Below are 23,926 nucleotides of genomic sequence, written 5' to 3' on the forward strand. Positions count from 1 at the left end.
ATAATTTAGAGCAAATCCAGTGTAAATCAGACATTAGTGAATAATCCTAATGGACGTAATGATGTTCTTAATCTGTGCTTAATGCTAAAACTTTCCAACAAATATCCAGCTAACACTGAAGTACCGTTGTGTTTTGTATACGGTATACTAAATAATACAACCACTATATAGACATTCATGGCAGGGTGAATTAATTTTAAATTGTTCCATTCAGGCCAGAATTAATCACTGTGGAGGCTTTCTTACTCTTGTGTGGTGACTGCTTTCCTGACAAGGGGGAATCACTCTGGTTGGCAGGTGAGACTTGTGGCTGTGAACCAATCTCAGGTTCTGGGGCCTCCTCTTGGGACTGCAGCATTGGTCCTGACAGCTCTAACCACCTTTCTTCTCTAACAGTTGACCCTCCTCAACTGATCAATGTGTCGTCTCCAGATGACATCAGACACAATCTCCACTGTGTAGGAGAGTGGACCAGTTCTGTCCGTAATCTTTCCGGTTACCTGGTTTTGATCACCTCAGTAGTCCCTTGCCAGGACTGCTTGTTCAGGAGTGAAATGTCAAGCTTCCTTCTGGGTACAGGTATCGATTTTAACTGACATTTCGACGGCAAACTCTGCCAGCTTCATCAGGGATGATGCCTGTGCATGTCTAGTCTGGTGGTATTTAACCCACATCATCCATCCCTGCTGATTGGTTAGTCCTCATCCAATCAGGTTTCTGCTGTCCTATCATCTTCTAATCTTTTTAACTGTCTTGCGATTTTGGAGATGCCTGTTCTCGTCTTTACCCGTAATAATATTGTCTGAGGTAACTCTGGCCGCTTTCTGCCAGAGTGCAGGTGCAGATGCTTCTCCAAAAATAATCCTATTATAGTGATAAGGCCCTTTGTGAGTGTTTATGGTGAGAAGCACTTTGGACTCTTCTTCTATCTCCATCTGTAGGTAGGCCTCAGCTAAGTTCACTTTGCTGAAGTGTTTCCCTCCAGAAGGGTTTGCAAAGCTATCCTGAGTAGAGGGTAGAGGATATCTTTGTCATCTGCTTTCAGTACTGTGTTGATCGTAACCTTAAAATCACCACAGATCCTGACAGACCCATTCTTCTTGGCTACAGGGACCACTGGTGTTGCCCATCGGCTCCACTCAACCTTAGAAAGAAATCTTTTAGCCACCATGCACTCTAGCTCATTGGCTACTTTATCACAGATATAAGGAACCAGATAGGCTTTGAAAAACTTTTGCATTTTTTATTTAACATGATTTTACCCTTGATACATTTCAGTATCACATTGCCACGCCTGAACACTGCTATGTCATCATCCAGTACCTTAATTCACTTCCAGTTGACTTTGTTGAAGGGGATGTGGCATGCAAATTGTAGATGATTCTCCAAACAAGTTGTAGTTCTTTCAGCCACTCACGGCCCCACAAAGTTGTCCCTCCTGTTTTTTTTTACCACATACAAGCCCAGTGTGGCTTGTTGGTTGTTGTATTTTACTATTACAAATGCCATCCCCTCAGAATCAGATTTAATATCACTAGCATATGTTGTGAAACTTGTAATGTGGCAGCAAAATGTTGCAATACATAATTTAAAAAACTGTAAATCATTGTTAAATAAATAGTGCAAAAAGAGGAAAACAAAGTAGTGAGGTAGTGTTCATGGGTTCAGTGTCCACTCAGAAATCTAATAGCAGTGGGGAAGAAGCTGTTCCTGAATCACTGAGTGTATGCCTTCAGGCTCCTACACTTCCCCCCTGATGGTAGGAATGTAACAGCATCGATGTGTTGGGCCCAGGATAGTTCCTCAGAGATGGTGACAGCAAGAAACTTGAAGTTGCTGACCCCTTCCTCTTCTGATCTCTGTGAGGGCTGGTGTGTGCTCCCTTATCTTACCCTTTCTTTGGTCTTACTGACGTTGAGTGCAAGGTTGTTGCTCTGACGCCACTCAATTAGTTGATATATCCCGCTCCTGTAGTCCTTCTTGTCACCATCTGAAGTTCTGCCGCAGGAATGATCTTTTCTCCAGTATAAATTCTCAGTTGGCTATCTGCAGGCTTCAGTCCAGTATTTTTGAAACGCTATTCAAACTGATTTTATTGAATGACTGAAACAACCAAGTTGGTGTCCAATTACATTTTAATTAATTTGCGATTCACTTCTGGTATTAGCCATACTGCTTGTCTTCTGTAGTTTTCACATTGTAAATCTCAAGACTACTCAGTCCTCTGTCACTTTCATCATTATCAGATTTTCCATCAACAGAATACAGATTGGTGCTCTTTTTGAAACTGCAGCTTGACTTTTTATCTTTTTCTCTTCCCTGTACAGTCCCTTTATTTCTGTCTGCCCGACATTCTCTTTGTATATATCCTACTTTGTTGTATTTTCTACAAGTATTGCCTTTAAAGCTGAATTGGTCAGGTGTATTTGAGCCCCTGCCACAACGGTAACACAATTTGTTTGGTCAAGCTAGCTTCTGTTTCGACATTGCAGTTTTGTTCACACTCAGTTTCATTTCTGATTGCATCTTTGTCTGCTGTTTCCATTGATACAGCAATTTCAACTACTCTTTTAAGTGTCAGCTGTGCTTCATTTAGGAGCCATTTTTAAAATGCTTTCTTGTAAGGCTTCACAAACTAAATGCTCTCTCAGCACGTCATTAAGCCTATTACTGAATGGACAATGCTCAGACTATCTCTTCAATTCAGCCACGCTAGCTGACATGAACTCCCCCTCTTTTTGATTCCACTTATGAAACCTGATGCATTCTGCAATTAACAATGTTTTCAGTTCTAAATGTTCCTGCATTACTTTCATGATATGAGCAAAGCTCATTTCTGCTTGTTCAGTCAAACTGCTGATTAAACTGTATGCCTTTAAACCCAATGCATTCAGCAAAACTGGCACTTGCTTCCCATTAGTTATTTAATCTGCTTCAAAGTACTGCTCAATTCATTACATATACAGTAGCCAGTTATCTTTTGTGCAGTTAAACACGTCTGTCATTCCGATGTAGCCAGCCATTTTTGCTCTTCTTTTAACTTTATGATTATTATCACCCAGTACTCACTGTTAATGAACTTGCGTACTTGTCCTTTTTCTTTCTTTTTAATACTGAAACATCTTCACTTCTTGTGAAGAAAGCATGCTGCACTTTTTTAACTTGGATGTCTCACTACAGTGTATATCATTCACATTTTTACATATAACCTGTAATGAATTATTTAAACAATCAAGAATGCTTAAGCAACATATTTACAATATTATTCAAATACTACTGAAATATTAAATACGTAACAAGTTCTGACATTTGTTTATTGGGCAAAACTCTGAAAATGAGGTGAGATTTGGCATGAACTTCTGTGATGCATGATGGTGTAATAATTCTAGTTAAAGAATAGTGAGTGTCCCATTGTCTTTGGCTTGATGACACATTCAACTTAAGCTGTCTAATATTAGTAAGTTGTTAAAAGAAAAAAAAAGTTTTGTCTTTCATTATTCCTGAACTAATGTGAATGGAATTGCTGTCCGTTGATAATGTAAAGAACTGAAGAAGGAACCTGACAACTTGTCTACTGCTATGCTTATATTAAGCAGCTGCTTAAAATTGGTTCTATTCTGTCTAGTCATAGTCATAGTCATACTTTATTGATCATGGGGGAAATTGGTTTTCGTTACAGTTGCTCCATAAATAATTAAATAGTAATAAAACCATAAATAATTAAATAGTAATATGTAAATTTATGCCAGGAATTAAGTCCAGGACCAGCCTATTGGCTCAGGGTGTCTGACCCTCCAAGGGAGGAGTTGTAAAGTTTTATAAATAGACCGTCAAATGCCCAATGCACAGGGGGAGAAAAGTATCATGTAAACAATAAAAGTAAGCAAATAGCATTCAAAGCTGAAGTTTTACAAGAGAACCAAAACCTGGCATCACTGCAGCTGGAGCAGGCCACAGCCTCAGTTCAGCACAGAGCTGAGTTAAATCACTTCATGTGCAGTACATTAACTGAGCACTAAATTTAATGCACTTATATTCATGTAACGGAAGGAAGAATATCATTGAGATAAAAACTTACTATTAAAAAATATAAGACAAAGAAATTTGACTTTATAAAATGTTACCCAGTTTAAGCAGAACCGGCCCATCCCTCGCCTCCAGTCCTGACACCCTCACCTTTCCAAATCGGTCCAGCGCTTAAATCGAACTGACGCTCCTGCCTCCAGTTGTCTTTGCCTCCGCCTCTGCAGGCCTCTTCATTGTTAGCAGTGATCATTATTAATAAAGTGTTATTGTTAAGTGTTTAGTAGTTTTCTTTGTTTCGTATCTTGCCACCGATAAGTAGTTGCTGGATTTCACCAGCACCATCTTAATTATTCATTTCATTTTAATTATATGACTTTTCAATAACAGAGATTTCACAGTTGAATGTAGAAATATGCGTTTGTAGTTTCATCTACATGTACTTCTAGGTAACTCTGAGGACAGTTTGCTCTGCCTATCCCTCTGCCCATCCTTCCTTCTCTGCAGAATGTAATTTTCATATTTTAAAGCATGCATTTAAACAATATTGTCCATGTGCCTATAATCTGAACAGAAATCATGTGTAAAGCAACACTCTAACTATCTATTATACTTCATATCTGTTTTTCAATGTTCGGCTTAATCATCATTTAAATTGACCTGAGTGAATTTTAAATATTTTAACACTTGTGTTAAAATTGCAATTGTAGACTACCATTCAAATCTGCTAATTAACCTTTTTACAGATAGTGTCAATTATTTCATAGCTTTAGTAGAATCTGTCATTGGCTTTTTTGTGACTTCAACAAACTTTCGGGATTTCCCAAAAGCAAACACCTTTTGAACTTGTTAATTACCATTGCATCCGGAACTTGACCCATTTGTAGAGTCTCTCAGTGGAGGATGTGATCTGGTTTGGCTACCAGTTTGAGTATGTGCATGTTGAGGACCAGAACTATGATCTCTCTTGATTTTATGTCCCTTTATTACTTTGTAACTTACTTTGAAACTTATGAAACTTCATTGCAATTCTTAACTCTTAGTGCTACAGAAACAGACAGAAGAGCCAGAGGTAGGCTACTTGGCCCAGCAAGTATGCTCCGCCATTCCATCATGACTGACTTATCCCTTTCAACTCCATTCTCCTGCCTTCTCTTCGTAACCTTTGATGCCCTTGCTAATCAAGAACATATGAACCTCTGCTTTAAATATACCCAATGATTTGTCCTCTACAGCCATCTGTGGCAACAACTTCAACAGATTCACTACCCTCTGGCTAAAGAAATTCCTCCTTATCTGTTCAAAAGGTACGTCACTCTTCTGAGGATATGCCCTCTGGCCCTGGACTTTCCCAGTAAATGAATCATTTTCTCCACGTCTACTCGATCTAGACCTTTAATATTTGATAGGTTTCATTGAAATCCCCACCTCATTTTTCAGAACTCCAATGAGTACAGGACCAGAGCCATCAAACACCCCTCAGACGTTAACCCTTTAATTTTCGGTATCAATCTCCTGAACCTTCTCTGAACCAAAATGTGCAACAGTTCTTACAAACCACTTGTCTTCTGTGTCATTAGACAAGCAGCAGTATTTCTGTACATAATTACAATTCATGAGATGTGAAAAGTTGGAGTTAGAGGTCCTAAAATATTGAATTCAAAGCCAAATCAAGATCAGAAAGTAAAACATAGAGAGGGAAAGAAGGGGTAAATTGAGAAGGATGAGAACGTATTCCCGTTTTTTAAAAATAGTTAAATTCTCGAGATAGGAAACCCTAGACTTATGAAAAATTATCCAGATTTTAAAATGGTATTTAAAACTACTGAGAAATGTGTATTTATGCTGGAATGGATTAGCTCAGGGGTTCCCAAACTGGGATCCAAGACCCCTCAGTTAATGGTAAAACTCCATAGCATAAAAAAGATTGGGAACCCCTGGATTAGCTCCAATTTATTTGGAAGAGTGTATTTGATACATCACATGTAAGTGCAGGACTACATGCTGTTCCATGTATTTCAGTAACAAGTCTCTTGGTCAAATTATTGAATATAGTACAATTAATGTATAACAGCATATCTTGACAGCTGATTCCCATCTCTGTTTTAATTCTGGATATAGAATTGTCAGAAATTGCTATCCAATTTAAACTTTAATAATGGCAGTATTTTGCTCAGCATTTATTTCCACCTTAAAATATGTGTTTATCATGCTAAAGTCAAAGGATGTTTTGTTTAAAGTTAACAATATTCCTGACATTTGCATGTTATTCACTCTGAGAGTCAGAGATATCTACACACTAGATTCATAGAATCATACAGCACTGAAACAGGTCTTTTGGCTCACAGCATTCTCACCAACTATTAAGCACCCATGTATACAGATCACATTTTTTCCCCCTCTGCCTGATCTGCCTGCCATCCATTTGCACAGTCATCATTTAACCTACCAACCAGCATCTCTTTTGGCATATGGGAACAATTGTGGGAAACTCATGCAGTGACAGCAAGAACATAGAAACTGTACCCATCAGAATCAAATCCTGGTCTCTGAAATCGTGAGGCAGCCATGTTAGCATCTCATTACTGTACCATTCCAATGCATTCAGCATCATCCACAGAGTGGCTTCTGTAATGCCTTCCAGTAAATTTCCCAGTACGTTTATTTTACTGTTCTAGAACTTTCATTTGCAACGGCATATCCTGAAATATCCAGGATGACCTAATTGTGTCAATGGAAAGGAAAATTAGTTAGGCATGCATGGACTAAATTGATAACACAGGTTTAGCAATATGATTTTCTTCTCGAGCAAGGTAGAGTTGTGGCAGCAGGGCTATTTGAGAAGTCTTATTTAGTTGATGACCAGCTTGATCAAGTGATACTAAAATATAAACTGAATACAAAATGCTATAGATGCTGAAAGTCTTAAATAAAGACAATGGTGGGTATATCGAGCATGCAAAGCACCATTGTTGGAGAGTGAAAGTGAGTTAACATTTAGGGTCAATAACCACTTGTGGCCTGTCTGTCCTCTGCGTTTGTTGCTATTCAAAACCTGATTTCTGTTCCGCCAGTTCAACGTATGAGGAGCTGAACTGAATTTTTATTGCTCCACCAACCCTCTCAATCTACAGTTCACAAACACATGAGATTCTACAAATGCTGGAAATCCAGCGTAACGAACACCAAATGTAGGAGGAACTCTGTAGGTCATGCAACATCTATGGAGAATAATAATTGGTTGACATTTTGGGCTGAAACCCTTCATCAGGATGAGATAACAACTTCTTACTCAATGTCAGCAAGATCAAGGAGCTAATTATTGACTTCAGGTGGACGAAACCAGAGGTCCATGAGCCAGTCCTCATCAGAGGTGGAGAGGGTCAGCAACTTTAAACTCCTCAGTGTTATTACTTTGGAGAACCTGTCCTGGGCCTGGCGTGTAAGTGCAATTACGAGGAAAGCTATCCAGTGCCTCTACTTCCTTAGGAATTTTTATATACAAACCCCATTTCCAGAAAAGTTGGGATATTTTCCAAATGCAATAAAAACAAAAATCTGTGATATGTTAATTCACGTGAACCTTTATTTAACTGACAAAAGTACAAAGATTTTCAATAGTTTTACTGACCAACTTAATTGTATTTTGTAAATATACACAAATTTAGAATTTGATGGCTGCAACACACTCAACAAAAGTTGGGACAGAGTTAAAATAAGATTGAAAAGTGCACAGAATATTCAAGTAACACCGGTTTGGAAGACTCCACATTAAGCAGGCTAATTGGTAGCAGGTGAGGTTTCATGACTGGGTATAAAAGTAACGTCCATCAAAGGCTCAGTCTTTGCAAGCAAGGATGGGTTGTGGCTCACCCCTTTGTGCCAAAATTTGTGAGAGAATTGTTAGTCAGTTCAAAAGGAACACTTATCAACGCAAGATTGCAGAGAATTTAGGTCTTTCAACATCTACAGTACATAATATTGTGAAAAGATTCAGAGAATTCAGAGACATCTCAGTGCGTAAAGGGCAAGGTCGGAAACCACTGTTGAATGTGCGTGATCTTCGAGACCTCAGGCGGCACTGCCTAAGAAACCGTCATGCTACTGTGACAATTATAGCCACCTGGGCTCAGGAGTACTTCGGAAAACCATTGTCACTCAACACAGTCTGTCGCTGCATCCAGAAATGCTACTTGAAACTGTATTATGCAAGGAGGAAGCCATGCATCAACTCTATGCAGAAACGCCGGCGAGTTCTCTGGGCCCGAGCTCATCTCAGATGGACCGAAAGACTGTGGAACCGTGTGCTGTGGTTAGATGAGTCCACATTTCAGCTAGTTTTTGGAAAAAACGGGTGTCAAGTTCTCTGTGTCAAAGATGAAAACGACCATCCAGATTGTTATCAGTGAAAGGTGCAAAAGCCAGCATCTGTGATGGTATGGGGGCGCATCAGTGCCCACGGCATGGGTGAGTTGCGTGTATGTGAAGGTACCATCGACTCTGAGGCATATATTAGGATTTTAGAGAGACATGTGTTGCCATCAAGGCGATGTCTCTTCCCGGGACGTCCATGCTTATTTCACCAGGACAATGCCAGACCACATTCTGCACGGGCTACAACAGCGTGGCTTTGTAGACACGGAGTGTGTGTGCTTGACTGGCCTGCTGCCAGTCCAGATCTATCTCCTATTGAAAATGTATGGCGCACCATGAAGAGGAGAATCAGACAACTGAGACCACGGACTGTTGAGCAGCTGAAGTCTTATATCAAGCAAGAATGGACAAAATTTCCAATTGCAAATCTATTACAATTAGTATCCTCAGTTCCAAAACGATTAAAAAGTGTTATTAAAAGGAAAGGTGATATAACACAATGGTAAACATGCCTCTGTCTCAACTTTTGTTGAGTGTGTTGCAGCCATCAGATTCTAAATTTGCGTATGTTTACAAAATACAATTAAGTTGGTCAGTAAAACTATTGAAAATCTTTTCTTTGTACTTTTGTCAGTTAAATAAAGGTTCACGTGAATTAACATATCACAGATTTTTGTTTTTATTGCATTTTGGAAAATATCCCAACTTTTCTGGAAATGGGGTTTGTAGATCCGGCATGACATCTAAAACTTTGACAGACTTCTATAGACGTGTGGTGCAGAGTACACAGCCTGGTATGGAAATAGCAATACCCTTGAACCAAAAATCCCACAAAAAGTAGTGGATATGGCCCAGTTCATCATGGATAAAGCCCTCCCACCATAGAACACATCTACACAAAGTGTTGTCCCTGGAAAGTAGCATCCATCGTCAGGGACCCCCACCACCCAGGAGATGCTCGTTTCGTGCTGCTGCCATCAGGAAGTAGGAGCCTCAGGTCTCATACCATCAGGTTCAAGAGCAGTTATTACCCCTCAACCACAGGCTTATGAACGAAAGGGGATAACTTCACTCAACTTCACTTGCCCCATCACTGAACTGTTCCAACAATCTATGGGCTCACTTTCAAAGATTCTTCATCTCACGTTCCTGATACTGATACCTATTATTATTATTATCATTATTATTTATTATTATTTTTTTATACTTGAACAGTTTCTTGTCTTTTACACACTGATTGAATGCCCAAGTTGGTACAGTCTTTCACTGACTCTAATATGGTTATTATTTTATTATGGATTATTGAGTATCTCTACAAGAAAATGAATCACGGGGTTGTATATGGTGACATACACAGTATGTACTTTGATAATAAATTTACTTTGAACTTTGAAAGGAAACAGGAATGGGCAAGAAGCCAGAAGAAGGAGGTGGGAGAAGGGGAAGGAGTACAAGCTAGCAGGTGATAGATGAAGCCAGATGAGGGGCAAGATAGGTGAGTGGAGGAAAGGGGGAATGAAGTGAGAAGTTGCAAAGTGAAAGGTGGGAACGGTAAAGGGCTGAAGAAGAAGGAATCTGAGAGGAGTCTGGACCATGGGAGGAAGGGAAGGAGGAGAGATTACAGGGAGGTGAAACACAGGTAAAGAGAAGAGAAAGGGTAAGAGGGGAGCCAGAATAGAAGAATGGAAAAGGGGAGGGGGAGAGGGAGGGGGAGAAATTATGAGAAGTCAGGGAAGTTGATGCCATCAGGTTGGAGGCTACCTAAGCAGATCATGTGTTGCTCCTCCAGCCTGGGAATGGCTTCATCACGGTTGTAAAAGAGGCCATTGACTGACATGTCAGAACAGGAATAAGGAGTGGAGTTAAAGTGGTTGGCCACTGGGAAAACCTGCCAATTGCAGATTGAGTGAAGGTGCTCAGTAAAGCAGTCCCCCAATCTACGATGTGTCACGCCAGTGTAGAGGAGACAGAACTGGGAGCACCAGACGCAGCAAAGCAGTCCTCAGTCTATGTCAGGTCTATATTCTATGGTTGTAGGGGATTTGCAGCCCGTTCCTTAGTTAGAGCCTTCAACAATTTGGGCATCGAGGGAGAGAGGAAGAGGAGAGCCATCCGCAGTACCACCGATGCGGCAGAGAGTGCCTCAAGATGGCTGTGGCTCAAAAGAGGGGAGCTATGGAGTCATAAGTAGCTAGCCATCTGGACACAAGCTGGGGTCTTATCAGCCCCGACTGGGTCACCTGGAGGAGGTTGTATGATGTTGAAAGACACGAAACACCCGATGATTCCAGGAACATCACTGAAGATGTGTCCAGAAGCATCAATAGATGTATGTACACAGCTACAGTTCAATACTAGACTTAAATTGCCTGACTAATAATGCTTGTTACAAAGTTGTTGGTGAGTTTAAACTTTTCCCCATCTGCTCTGAATGGTAGGAGTTTGGCATAGAGAGCCAGTGCCAATACATGATATTAATATATTTGTATTTATAGATCCAGCTACAGATAGTAACTTTACATCACTTGGAACACTGCACTGTGTTAAATTACATTTGTCATCTGTTTAGGTTAAAGCTGTCCAATGAGGAAATAAAGCGGGCTATTTTAACAATGGATGAGCAAGAAGATTTACCGAAAGACATGCTTGAACAGGTAATGTCACTGGTTGTTACAAGCTTCCTCTATTAATGATGTGTGTGTTTGTGGTGGGGTGGGAGGGGAGGGAGGATGTGGTTGATGGTTAAGTGGAAAAGGGTACAGGTTCCACAGTACCTTTTGGAAAATGTCCAGCACAGTACATCAGCTGCAGTAGTTACAAGGAGTGACAGTCCCTGATGGAAGTACATGTCTCCACTTTGAACTTTGCCTGTGAGATAACCAAAATCTTGGCTATAAACTCAAGTATAGCTTCCCATTTAGAATGTCTAACCTATGTTATTTAAATGACATTATTTATTCTTGTCAAATGTGCCAGTTAAATAGGCACTCTAGTGACAGAGGAGGTCTGAGATAGGGCGTTGTGTGGTGAGTGATTTGCCTTCTGATTCTGTTGCCTGGAAGGTACAAGTCAAATTATGACTGTGAATTATGGAGGATAGCATGTGTATAAATGTCTCGCTCCAGCAGACCTCATCATGATCATCATAGCTCCAGTATTTCTACTATTCTTTAATATCTCTTAATTGTATTTTTTTTTCGTGTTCTATCGCTGAGCAGCAGTGAACCATCTGGTTGGCCTATCAGAGTTCTCTTTGAGAACTAGTTGACTTGATCAGCATTTCTGATCTGGCTATTGTTCACGATTGCACTTAATTAAAAAAAAAAGTCAGTTGTATGATGCAGTGCTCTCCACTTACAATCGTGCTCTTACTTGATTTGCTTTAGTTGGCATGAATGAGTTTGCAGATAACGTGGAAATCAGCCAGGTGATTATAATAGTAAAGGAAGTTGCAAACTGCAGGAAAATACCAGCAGATAAACAATATTAGTGAATTAAATTCAGTCTGGCGTTGTGAAATAAGGCTTGTAAGAGCTAGGCAAACTGGTTAAGGAAATGCACAATAAATGATAGGGTTGTGAGAAACAGTAGATACATGTCTGCAGGTCACTGAAGGTAGAATGCTATGTAATATGGTAGATTAGGAAATGCAGAAATACTTTAATGTTTAAACTCAAGAATAGAAGTAGTATGGAAGCCATGCTAAAATTGAACATAACACTGGCAACTGCTGGAATACTGTGATGGTACCAGAGAGTATGCAGACAAGAAGAATTAGGATTAGAATTTGTCTGGAAAGATTGGTTGGATTGCATTCTTTGAAAGCGTAGGCTGATTTAATGCATGTTAATTTTGAGGACCAGTTTGAGTGAGTTTGAAGGTTTTTCTCCCCTTGGACGAGGAAGCATAGATGTATGATGACTGGGAATATGCTTTCTGCAAAAGTGAAGAAATGGGCCAACCTGTGACTAATATGATTTAGAGCTGCCATGTGTTGCATTTTAGAAAGGAAAGTGAGAGACAGTATGAGCCTCAATGCACCAATTTGTATAGGGGTTGCAAGAATACAGTGATTGGAGGCCAAATATTCTTGGTGTGTATGCTGTTCATTACAAGGAGAGTGGGGCACAAAAGTAGTACTGGTTGAGTACCTCTTGTCTGAAATTCCCAAATCCGGAAACCTCGGAAATTCAAATTTTTTTGAGTGCTGACATGATATCACAAGTGGAAAATTCCACAAGACGCTTGGAAGGTTCCCAGGCGATGCGCAGGTGTATGTGCACTACAGACAGTTCTGAGAGTGACCTCAGTGAGCAGAAGTTAATGAAAAATAGAAAAACATTGCATAAAGCGAAAAATGATTATCCCGATTGTGTATTGTCAGCGCTGAAGTGAACGTATGCCTCTTAACGGAATTGATCATGAAACAAGCAAAAATCTATCTAACATTGAAGGTAATTGTGAATATTCAGTAGGCTGGTCACAGAAATTTGAGAAAAGGCGTGGCATTAAGTTTTGAAAGCGTCTGCTGATCATGATGATCTAGTGCCAGAGCACGTCTGCAATCCTGATTGTGTTTATACTTTGCATATAACCTAAAAATACAAATGAATTGTACTATTTGTAACGTTTCAACCAAAACATGGCATTGTAGGTGGAGACTGAAAACCTGCCATTGTTTGTTTGTCAACAGCTAATTCAGGTATTCTCCCAATGTCACTGTGGTGCTTTTGTTACCCTGCATTCATTATATTAATGGTATGTAATAATTTTTACTGTTAAGTATGTGTTACCACAAGTGTAAGACAAAGACTGCTTACCGGTAACACACAAATTCAGTCAGAAATGCTGGTGATCCCAAGCAATCTCATTGTATATTCCAAAATCTGAAAAAATCCAAAACATTCCTGGCCCCAAGCATTTCAGATCAGTGGTATTCTACCTGCATAGTGCTTTCGTGATACTGCACCTGGAGTACTGTAAACAGTTTTGGTTTTGTTACTGACAATGGATGTGTTGACATTGGAGGCATTTCAGTCAAGATGCACTAAGTTGATCCTTCAGGTAAAGGGTTTATCTTATGGGGAGTGATGAAGCAGGCTGGACCTCACAAATATATTTGTGGTTTGTTTTATTGTTGTGATAGCTTTATAAGGTAGTTATTTTCCTGCTTCATTGTTCTGATCAATCCATTTACATCCTGTAAATCCTTTGCTTGGATTATGAATGAACTTGGGAAAAAATCTCAGATTCTGGTCTGACCCCCCCCCCCCCCCCCCGGCTGTGTGTATGTCCATGACAGTCACTGCATTTGGCATTAGCGTAGAATGCTATATTGGGCAGCAGGACATACTTGCAAGAAGGTGTTGTAATGACCGATTGGAAAGTGAAATGCAAGATAACTTGTTGCTGCCACCTCCTCTCCATTGTTAAATCAATTTTTATGCTCCGGTATGTTCTGTGCTTTGTGGCCATATGTTCCTGTAATTGACCTACTCTTAAGTTTCTGTAATTAAGCTGAAGATCAGGAAGTGCACACCAGCTGGGTTTTGCTGTAAAGGAAATGGTAGGTAGTGTGTTGCCTATCAGCAGTTTGATTTCAGGGAAATGTTCCATTGTGTACTATAATGGAAATGGAAATCAGTCAGTTTTGCAAACATGCATGTTTTAGAATTTTAATTAGTACAGGTGGATTGTGGGTCCATTCAGGAATTTAACCATGAATTCCAGCAGTTACAAATAGTGCATCTAACCTTTTTTTCTGTAATGATGTTTCTTTAAAATGAAGGGAATGACTAAAATACATTGAAAACTACTATAATGAAGCTTTAGCAATACTGAAATTAACCTGAGCTGAAAGCCAGTAGTACCAATTGCTAATGCTAAATGCCTTTATTGAAGAACCGGGGGGGAAAATCTGGAGCTACCATTCTTTTGTTTATATAAGGTGCACATTCCTTTATCCGAAATTCTGAAATCCAAAAAGCTTTGAAAACCGAAGTTTTTTTTGCATGTTTTTTGTGACATGGCAGCACTAGCAGAGGTCACCAGACGTCAATTATGGCTCAGCGCTCATACTGGTTACATTTGCATTTGCTGTTCGCTGATATTTTGCGTTCACTGTTGACTTTGTGTTTAATTTCACTGTGAAAATGTCTAAAAGAGTTGCAGATACCCCTATGGGTAACAATGAGAAAAAGAGAAGGAAGCATCTATCATTATCAATAACGCAGAAAGTGGAGTTATTGCAGAAGCTTGATTGTGGTATGTCTGTGTGGTGTCTTACTGAAGGAAGTAGTGTCAGAACTACCACTGTATATGATTTAAATAGACAGAAAGACAAGTTAGTGAAGTTTTATAGTGACAGTGACGTTCTACATTTATTCCAATAGGTCATTTACCATGTGTTTGATTTGGTTCATTTGAAGCTGTACATTTTTATGTTTTATTGAATGTTTTTGTTGGAAATAAAATTTCTTCTTGTCATTATTCCCTAAACAATACAGTATAACAACTATTTACATAGCATTTACATTGTATTGGGTATTATAAGTAGTCTAGAGATGATTTAAAGTATATGGGAGGATGTGCGTAGGTTTGGTGCGCCGCTGGGTCCTAAACTCCACTGCACTGAGACAGGTTAAATGGCGGGGGGGGGGGGGCGGGGGGTCTGAAATCTGAAAAATTCTGCATTCCGAAATGCAACCGGCCCCAAGGATTTCAGATAAGGGATTGTGGACCTGTATTGGAAAAAGAATGATTTTTGTGTTTGTCTTTGAATTTTTTCTTGTATTGTTTAGTTTAAACTAGTTAAGTAACATCAAATCACGTAGTTAGAAATGTGTTCATTTGAAGTTTATTTAGAAATTCATGAGTATTTACTTGAATACTGTTTACATATTTGGTAGCAGGTTAGTAATAATTTAAAAAAATTGTATTTTTTTTTACCTGAAACACTGGACTTCTATAATGATTTTACATGTTTTGTAATAATTTTTTTGTCTTTTTACATGACGTTTCCAATTTGAAAGTCCGTAAAGCTTTTCTGTTTAGGCTTAGGGTGAAGAAGCTCACTTGTTATTTTATAGGAATCTCCTTGCACCTTAATCACTTCTTTCATCAATTCGGCTCCATGCTGCCTCATCTGACTGCCATTAGTGAACTGAGTAGACACAGCTGGTTACAGTTTAAAATGTGAATGAAATAAAAGAGTTCTTTCAAAGTTGCATGATTGGGAGCTTTGTAATGTCGTCCAGATCAAGGGTGTTTGTTCCTTTAGATGAAGGGAAGACGTTCAGAAGCACAAGTCACTACTGACTGTTCCTAATTACCTCAACCAAGATGTCAGTTTGATGGGGAGAGAAGAGAGTTTTACATTTGCTTTAGGTAGAAAGTTGCTGTAACATACCTGTTATACTGGAAAATTATTGATGTTTAGACCATTAGGTTCATAAATCCAGGATAAATTATTGAAGCAGCTGTCGAAAAATAAGCAGTAGAAAGGGCTTGCTACAATTTCAGGTCAAAGGAGCAAATATGACTTTTGAAATAATACAATTATTAAATTTTTCTCAATTTACATAGATAAAAAACTGTACTGAGTTGCTAACACCATAATCTTGACACCATATTTAAATACTTAAACTAGCGGAATGCATAAATGAAGTTGTGAGCAAGTATTACAGTTGGTGGTACAGCCTCAGTTTATTGGAAATGAATAAATTTCATCCAAAAAAACTTTTCATAGCTGAGCTTGAAGAATTTATCGAGGTTTGGTTTTAAAGATATCAAGATGAATTTGGCATTGAAAAGCCTAGAGTATATAACAACATAAGGCTTCACAGCTGAGCCTGAAAAAGTTAGCAACATTTTATAGATACTGAAAAGGGTTGAAGAAGCTCCTTATTACCTTAGTCTTAAAGGAGCACCCCTTTATTTTAAACTCAGCCAGCTTCATCATGGGCACTAGCTATCCAGCATTGAGGACATCTTCAAAAGGCGAAGCTTCAGAAAGGCAGTATCCATCATTATCTATCACCCAAGACATGCCCTCTTCTCATTGCTACCATCAAGAAAAAGGTACAAGAGCCTGAAGACACATGCTCAAACTTTCAGGAACAGCCTCTTCCACTCTGCCATCAGATTTCTGAATGGGCAATGAATCCTTGACTATTTTTCTGTCTCTTTTTGCACTACCAAATTAATTATTTTTATATGTACTTATTGTAATTTATAGTTTTTCTTATGATTTGCAAAGTACAGCTCCACAGAACAACAAATTTCACAACATTTGTCGGTGATATTAAATCTTACTCTGATTCACTAACTGAATTACATATTTTCCAGGTTAGTTATATGAGTGACAGTGGTTTAACAGATAAATTGTGTTATATATTTTACAGAAATAATGTCCAATTTGCCTTTCAGCTGCTGAAGTTTGTCCCAGAAAAGAGTGACATTGATATACTGGAAGAACACAAACATGAAATAGAGCGCATGGCCAAAGCAGACAGGTTCCTGTATGAAATGAGCAGGTAAGTCCATCAAAACTCTGATGTGAGCACCCCGAGCAAACCAGTTTGGTGCTGCAGCCCTTTTATCTTACATGCTATCAAGCCACATGTTTTTGTGTGGAAATTCCTCAAGTAGGGTGTTTCCATCAGGAACAAATTATGCAAAAAAGGGAACTGAACTGGCAGGCAGTTTCATGGAACCTGTGGACTTGTTTTGGAGATGTGCCAGCTAAGGAAAATGACCAAAGACATTGTGTGTTAAAACAATTTTTTTCTTTACACAAATCGAAACTTCCTTAAACACAAAGGATTTTTTTCATCTTCAGTTTTGCTTTTGATATCAAATTATAATTTCAAACATATTGATTTTTTTTATATACTTATAATTGTAACAGCTTAAAAATTTCTAGATTGTACATGTTTTTGTTGTGTTTCCGTGCCATAATTTGATTTATGCTTTGAATACCACTAATTTTAAAACAGTTAAAATGGGTTTAATTAATCCAAGATGATTGCGGTGGTGATGACTCTCTGGTGAATAAAATTGATGATGTCAGAGCTAGGGTGCTGAATCAGAGGGACATTAGGACCATGTGTGTCCTTTGTTTCACAGAATCCTAGTTAACCCCTTCCGTATCGGATGCAGCGACTGGGATCGACGGGTTTACTATGCACCGTCAGGATAGATCTATAGAATCTCTCAAAAGTAGAGGTGAAGGAGTATGCCTCATGATCAATTCCTCTTGGTGCACAAGTATATCAGTGCTGTCCCAATTCTGCACACCGGGCCTGGAATATCTAGCAGTTAAGTGTTGTCCCTTTTACCTACCATAGGAGTTCTCCAGGGTCATTTTGGTAGCAGTATACATTCCACCTCAGGCCAATGTCAATCAGGCTTTAGATGATCTGAGCAATGGAATTAACATGCACGAAACAGCGCATCCTAACGCCTTGTTTTGGGAGATCTTAACCAGGCCAGTCTGAAAAAAATCACTAAGCAATTACCATCAACAGATCACTTGAAATGCCAGAGGAAACAACACACTGGACCATTGGTGCACCACCATCAAGAATGGCTACCATACTATTCCATGCCCTCATTTAGGGAAGTCTGATCACCTGGCTGTACTTCTACTCCCTGAGTATAGGCAGAGACTGAAGACTGCAGCACCACTAGTGAGGACCAACAAGGTATGGACAAGGGAAGCACAGGAGCACCTACCGTATGCAGGGATTCATCTTGGAACCTGGAGGAGTGTGCTGCAGTTGTTACCGACTTCATTAAAACCTGTGTAGTTGAGTGTGCGCCTACAAAGACTTACCATACATTCCCAAATCAAAAGCCGTGGATGAACCAGGAGGTACATCGTCTGCTGAAGGCTAGATCTGTGGCATTCAAGTCCGGCAACCCAGGCCGTACCAGAAAACCAGGTATGATTTGTGGAGGGCTATTTCAAGGGTGAAGAGACAATTTCAAATGAGGTTGGAGGCGACATCGGATGCACAGCAACTCTGGCAGGGTTTGCAAGACATTACTTCTTACAAAGCGAAACCCAATAGCATGAATGGCAGCGATGCTTCACTACCAGATGAACTCAACACCTTCTATGCTCACTTTGAAAGGGAGAACACAGCTACAGCTGTGAGGATCCCTGCTGCACCTGATGACCCTGTGATCTCTGTCTCAGAGGCCGATGTTAGACTGTCTTTAAAGAGAGTGTACCCTGGCAAGGTGGAAGATCCAGATGGAGTACCTGGTAAGGCTCTGAAAACTTGTGCCAACGTACTAGCGGGAGTATTCGAGGACATTTTCAACCTCTCATTGTTACGGGCGGAAGTTCCCACTTGCTTCAAAAATGCAACAATTATACCAGTGCCTAAGAAGAATAATATGAGCTGCCTTAATGACTTGACTTGACTATCGCCCGGTAGCACTCACATCTACAGTGATGAAATGCTTTGAGAGGTTGGTCATGACTAGACTGAACTTCTGCTTCAACAAGGACCTGGACCCATTGTAATTTACTTATTGCCACAATAGGTCAACGGCAGAGGCAATCTCAATGGCTCTTCACATGGCCTTAGACCACTCGGACAACACAAACACCGATGCCAGGATGCTGTTCAGCGACTATAGCTCAGCATTTAATACCATCATTCCCACAATCCTGTTGGAAAAGTTGCAGAAACTGGGCCTCTGTACTTCTCTCTGTAATTGGATCTTCGACTTCCTAACTGGAAGACCACAATCTGTGCGGATTGGTGATCGCTGACGGTCAACACTGGCGCACCTCACGGGTGTCTGCTTAGCCCACTGCTCTACTCTCCATATACACATGACAGTGTGACTAGGCATAGCTTAAATACCATCTATAAATTTGCTGATGATGCAACCATTTTTGGTAGAATCTCAGGTGGTGACGAGAAAGACGTACAGGAGAGAGATATGCCAACTAGTGGAGTTGTGCTGCAACATCAACCTTACACTTAACGTCAGTAAGATGAAAGAGCTGATTGTGGACTTCAGGAAAGGTAAGACGAAGGAACACGTACCAATCCTCATAGAGGGAACAGAAGTGGAGAGAGTGAACAGTTTCAAGTTCCTGGGTGTCAAGATCTCTGAGGATCTAACCTGGTCTCAACATATTAATGTATTTATAAAGAAGGCAAGACAGTGGCTATACTTCATTTAGGAGTTTGAAGAGATTTGGTATGTCAACAATACACTCAAAAACTTCTATAGATTTACCGTGTAGAGCATTCTGACAGGCTTCATCACTATCTGGTATTTGGGTGCTACTGCACAGGACCGAAAGAAGCTGCAGAGGGTTGTAAATCTAGTCAGCTCCATCTTGGGCACTAGCCTACAAAGTACCCAGGACATCTTCTGGGAGCGGTGTCTCAGAAAGGCAGCGTCCATTATTAAGGACCTCCAGCACCCAGGGCATGCCCTTTTCTCACTGTTACCGTCAGGCAGGAGGTACAGAAGCCTGAAGACACACACTCAGTGATTGAGGAACAGCTTCTTTGCCTCCGCCATCCCATTCCTAAGTGGATATTGAAGCTTTGGACACTACATCACTTTTTTTAATATACAGTATTTCTGTTCATTGTACATTTTAATCTATTCAATATACATATACTGTAATTTATTTATTATTATTATTATTTTTATTTTTTTTTTCTCTTCTATATTATGTATTGCATTGAACTACTGCTGCTAAGTTAACAAATTTCACATCACATGCCGGTGATAATAAACCTGATTCTGATATTGATTCTGAAACTTCATTTTGCAATAAGGTCAATAACAGATCAATCACTATTTATATGCTCTGTCCCAATTGTCCTTTCCATTCAAGTAAAGAGAAGGGGAAATTATGTAGGGTATAATATGGGTGGGGTAGATAGTCTATCTTTTATCCACCTTGTTTTAGAAGTTATACATTACTGTGCAAAAGTCTTAGGCACCCTAGATTTATAATATAAATTTTGTTTCAGATGTTTAATTTCTGTCTTCTGCATTAGTGTGTCAGTAGAAAAGAGCAAATTTTAGTTTTCTTTACATTCATTTACCAAAAAATTAAATGCTACTGAGAACTTTTTGTATTTCATTAAAGTAAGTAACATATTAAGTAATACACCCCTTTTCAAATAAAATCTTGATTACTTTGTAGATCTGTAGCCCAGTGCATGATTAAACAAAGATAACAAACAGATGTAAATGATCAATGACATAATGAGTTAAATGAACTAAAATGATTAACTGAAACAGAAATGGCTGTAGAAATAATCAAACTGGCTGAACGGCACCAAACTAAAAGATGAGGGTGTGGCAGGTGTGACAGTTTAACATTCAAATCATCAAATCTTACACCATGGCAAGAGTGAGCACAGCAACAAGATACAAGATAGTTATCCTGCATCAGCAAGGTCTCTCCCGAACAGAAGTTTTGTGGCAGACAGGAGTTTCAAGATGTTCTATCCATGCTCTTCTGCAAAAGCACAAAGAAACAGTCAAAGTTGAAGACCAGAAATGCAGTGGTTGGCTGGGGAAACTGAGTGCAGCAGACCAGAGGTAAATCAAGCTGATGTCCCTTCTTATTCGGAAGAAGTCCAGCACTGTTATCAGCTCTGAACTCTCAAAAACCACTGGAACCCAAGTATACCCCTCCAGAGTCCAGAGCAGTCTTGTCGTAAGTGGTCTTCATGGAAAAGTTGCTGCCAAAAAGCCATTCCTCCAACATGGAAACAGTGCTAAGAGACTCCCTTGCGTACAGAAACACAAGGACAGGGGTGCTGAACAATAGCAGCAAGTGCTCCGGACTGATGAGTCAAAATTTGAAATTTTTGGCTCAAACAAGAGGCGGTTTGTCCAAAGAAGAACGGAAGAGCACTACATGGATAATTGTCTGCAGCCAACAGTGAAGCATGGCAGAGGGGCTGAATTTCTGCAGTTGGAGTTGGTGCTCTGGTCAGAATTAATGGTGAGAAGTATAAGCAGAGTCTCATTTGTCATGCTATAGCATCAGGGAGGCGTCAATCGGTCCTAATTTTATTCTGCTGCCGGACAGTGACCCCAAACGCACAGCCAAGATCATAGAGAACTATTTTCACCAAAAAGAAGAACAAGGAGTTCTGCAACAGATGGTATGGCCTCTACAGAGCCCTGACCTTAACATCATCAAGGCTGTCTGGAATTACCTGGCAAGAGAGAGAGCTATGTTCTGCAGAAGAAATGTGGCAAGTCCTCCAAGGTGCTTGGAAGAACCTATCAGCTGATTTTCTTTAAAACTGCACAGCAGTCTACCCAAGAGAATTGATGCAGTTTTAAAGGGTGGTCACACCAAATATTGATTTGATTTAGTTTTTTTACTGTTCACTGCTCTTTGTCATAAATTTTTTGACATTCAGAAACTTTTCATTCAATTATTTTCGAAAACATCTTCACTTCACAGAATTATCTTACATGTACCTAAGACTTCTGCACAGTACTGTATATCCACACTGCAGAAGTGAATATATATTAAGGTCCCAGGTGTTAAAATGTCATCATTGGAAAGGAAATGCACAACTATACGGAAATGATTCAAACTGAATGCTTAGATCTTCTAGGAATTTTATTTTAACAAAATTGCTGACAAGAGCTGGGATGTCAAGTTTACACAGTGTGACTTTATTTTTATTAGAATTCCTCACTATCAGCAGAGATTACAGTCACTGTATTTCAAGAAGAAATTTGCCGAAAGAGTGGCTGAAGTTAAGCCTAAAGTTGAAGGTACAACTTTTCTCATCAGACTGTCTTGTTATTCAGTGGTTTTTGTCCATTATTGTATTCATAATGCTTGCTTCAACAGAAGGCTGTTGGTCATTTTTGTGTGGCCTATGACTTCTACAGGTTAGCGATATGCTTTTAACATAGACTGATGGTATAGCCATTCTTATTTTCCATTTGTAGTGACTAAAATTAAAGTGTATACCATTCAGGTATTAATTGTTAAACCACTGCCCTGGCTGTTTTTCATTAGTGTATGTAAAATATAGGTCATGTTATATGGGGGTCATAGAATGTGTTTCATTTTTCAATTGTGATGTTAGCCATATACCCTCCCTTGCCCTGTGTCGTGTGGTCTTATTAAAATCAGGACACGTTATTTCTACTTGTCCTTCTGGGAAATATTTGTTATAAAAATACGTGCTCTACTTATGTGACACTGGCATATTTTATAGTGTAGAACCACGGGTCAAGTTTGAATAGAGTTATCTGAGCCAGTTTTATTTAAGGGTTTTAACATAAATAGAGTGCCCAGAATGCTAAACATAGCTCATCAGTTAATAACCAGTCAGGGGTGATTGATAAGTTCGTGGCCTAAGGTAGAAGGACATGAGTTATTAACTTCAAACTTTCTGCATAATCACTCAGAGTTGAACTGCATGTGCATGTAATGATAGCTGTATAACTCATCTCCTTCTACAGTAGGCCACGAACTTATCAATCATCCATGCTGTTGACACTATCTGGAGGTCCAAGATCTGTATGCTCCATGACTGCTGGACAAAGTGTGTGAATGTAGGAGGGGACTATGTAGAAAAATAAATGTGCTAGGTTTTCTAAAATTGACTCCTTCTACCTTAGGCCACAAACTCATCAATCACCCCTTGTAGAACCGAACAGATCATCTTGTTTATTATGAAGCCTGGTGAATGGAGTGTCGGATCAAAAAATGTAGCTGGGAAAATTTGTCCCTTCATCTTGTGAAATTAATTTGCAGAATATTTTAATAGGAAGAATTTACATAAATGTACAGTTGTATATTGGAAAACTAGTAAGAATAGAACATTAGCAGGGGGATGGGAACCAGAATAGATGGTGGAAGGATTGTGAAAACAGAGGTTGGCAAGACCTTGGGTAAAGTCAGGAATGAAACAATTGAGCATAGTGCAAATAATGTCCTGAGCTGCATATATTTCAATGCAAGTATCGTAGGAAAGGCAAATGAGCTCATGACATGGATCAACACATGGAATTATGATATTGTAGCCATTAGTGAGACTTGGTTGCAGGAGGGCCAGGAGTAGCAGCTCAATATTCTGGGGTTCCGTTGTTTTGGATGTGACAGAGCAGGAGGGATTAAAGGAGGGATCGCTTTGCTAGTCAGGGAAAATGTCACGGCAGTGCTCAGCCAGGATAGACTGGAGAACTCATCGAGTGAGGTGTTATGGGTGGAAATGAGAAATAAGAAAGGTATAATCATGTGAAGTAGACACGTGGCCAAGTGGTTAAGGCATTGGACTCGCGACCTGAAGGTTGTGAGTTCGAGCCCCAGCCGAGGGAACGTATTGTGTCCTTGAGCAAGGCACTTCATCACACATTGCTCTGCGACGACACTGGTGCAAAGCTGTATGGGTCCTACTGCCGTTCCCGTGGACAACATTGGTGTCGTGGAGAGAGGAGACTTGCAGCATGGGCAACTGCTGGTCTTCCATGCAACCTTGCCCAGGCCTGCGCCCTGGAG

At 39.7% G+C, this 23,926-nt stretch overlaps 1 protein-coding gene across 1 annotated transcript in view; it reads left to right on the plus strand.

Moving 5' to 3' along the window:
- Positions 1-23,926, plus strand: part of daam1a (dishevelled associated activator of morphogenesis 1a) — a 142,258-nt gene that overhangs the window by 91,260 nt on the left and 27,072 nt on the right. Inside the window, exons 18-20 of the mRNA XM_063049683.1 lie at positions 10,967-11,051; positions 16,825-16,931; positions 22,100-22,188. Of these exons, the coding sequence (XP_062905753.1) occupies positions 10,967-11,051; positions 16,825-16,931; positions 22,100-22,188 (281 nt within the window). The remainder of the gene's footprint in view (positions 1-10,966; positions 11,052-16,824; positions 16,932-22,099; positions 22,189-23,926) is intronic.

Source organism: Mobula hypostoma, chromosome 1, assembly GCF_963921235.1.
Source record: "Mobula hypostoma chromosome 1, sMobHyp1.1, whole genome shotgun sequence".
Classification (NCBI taxonomy): Eukaryota; Metazoa; Chordata; class Chondrichthyes; order Myliobatiformes; family Myliobatidae; genus Mobula; species Mobula hypostoma.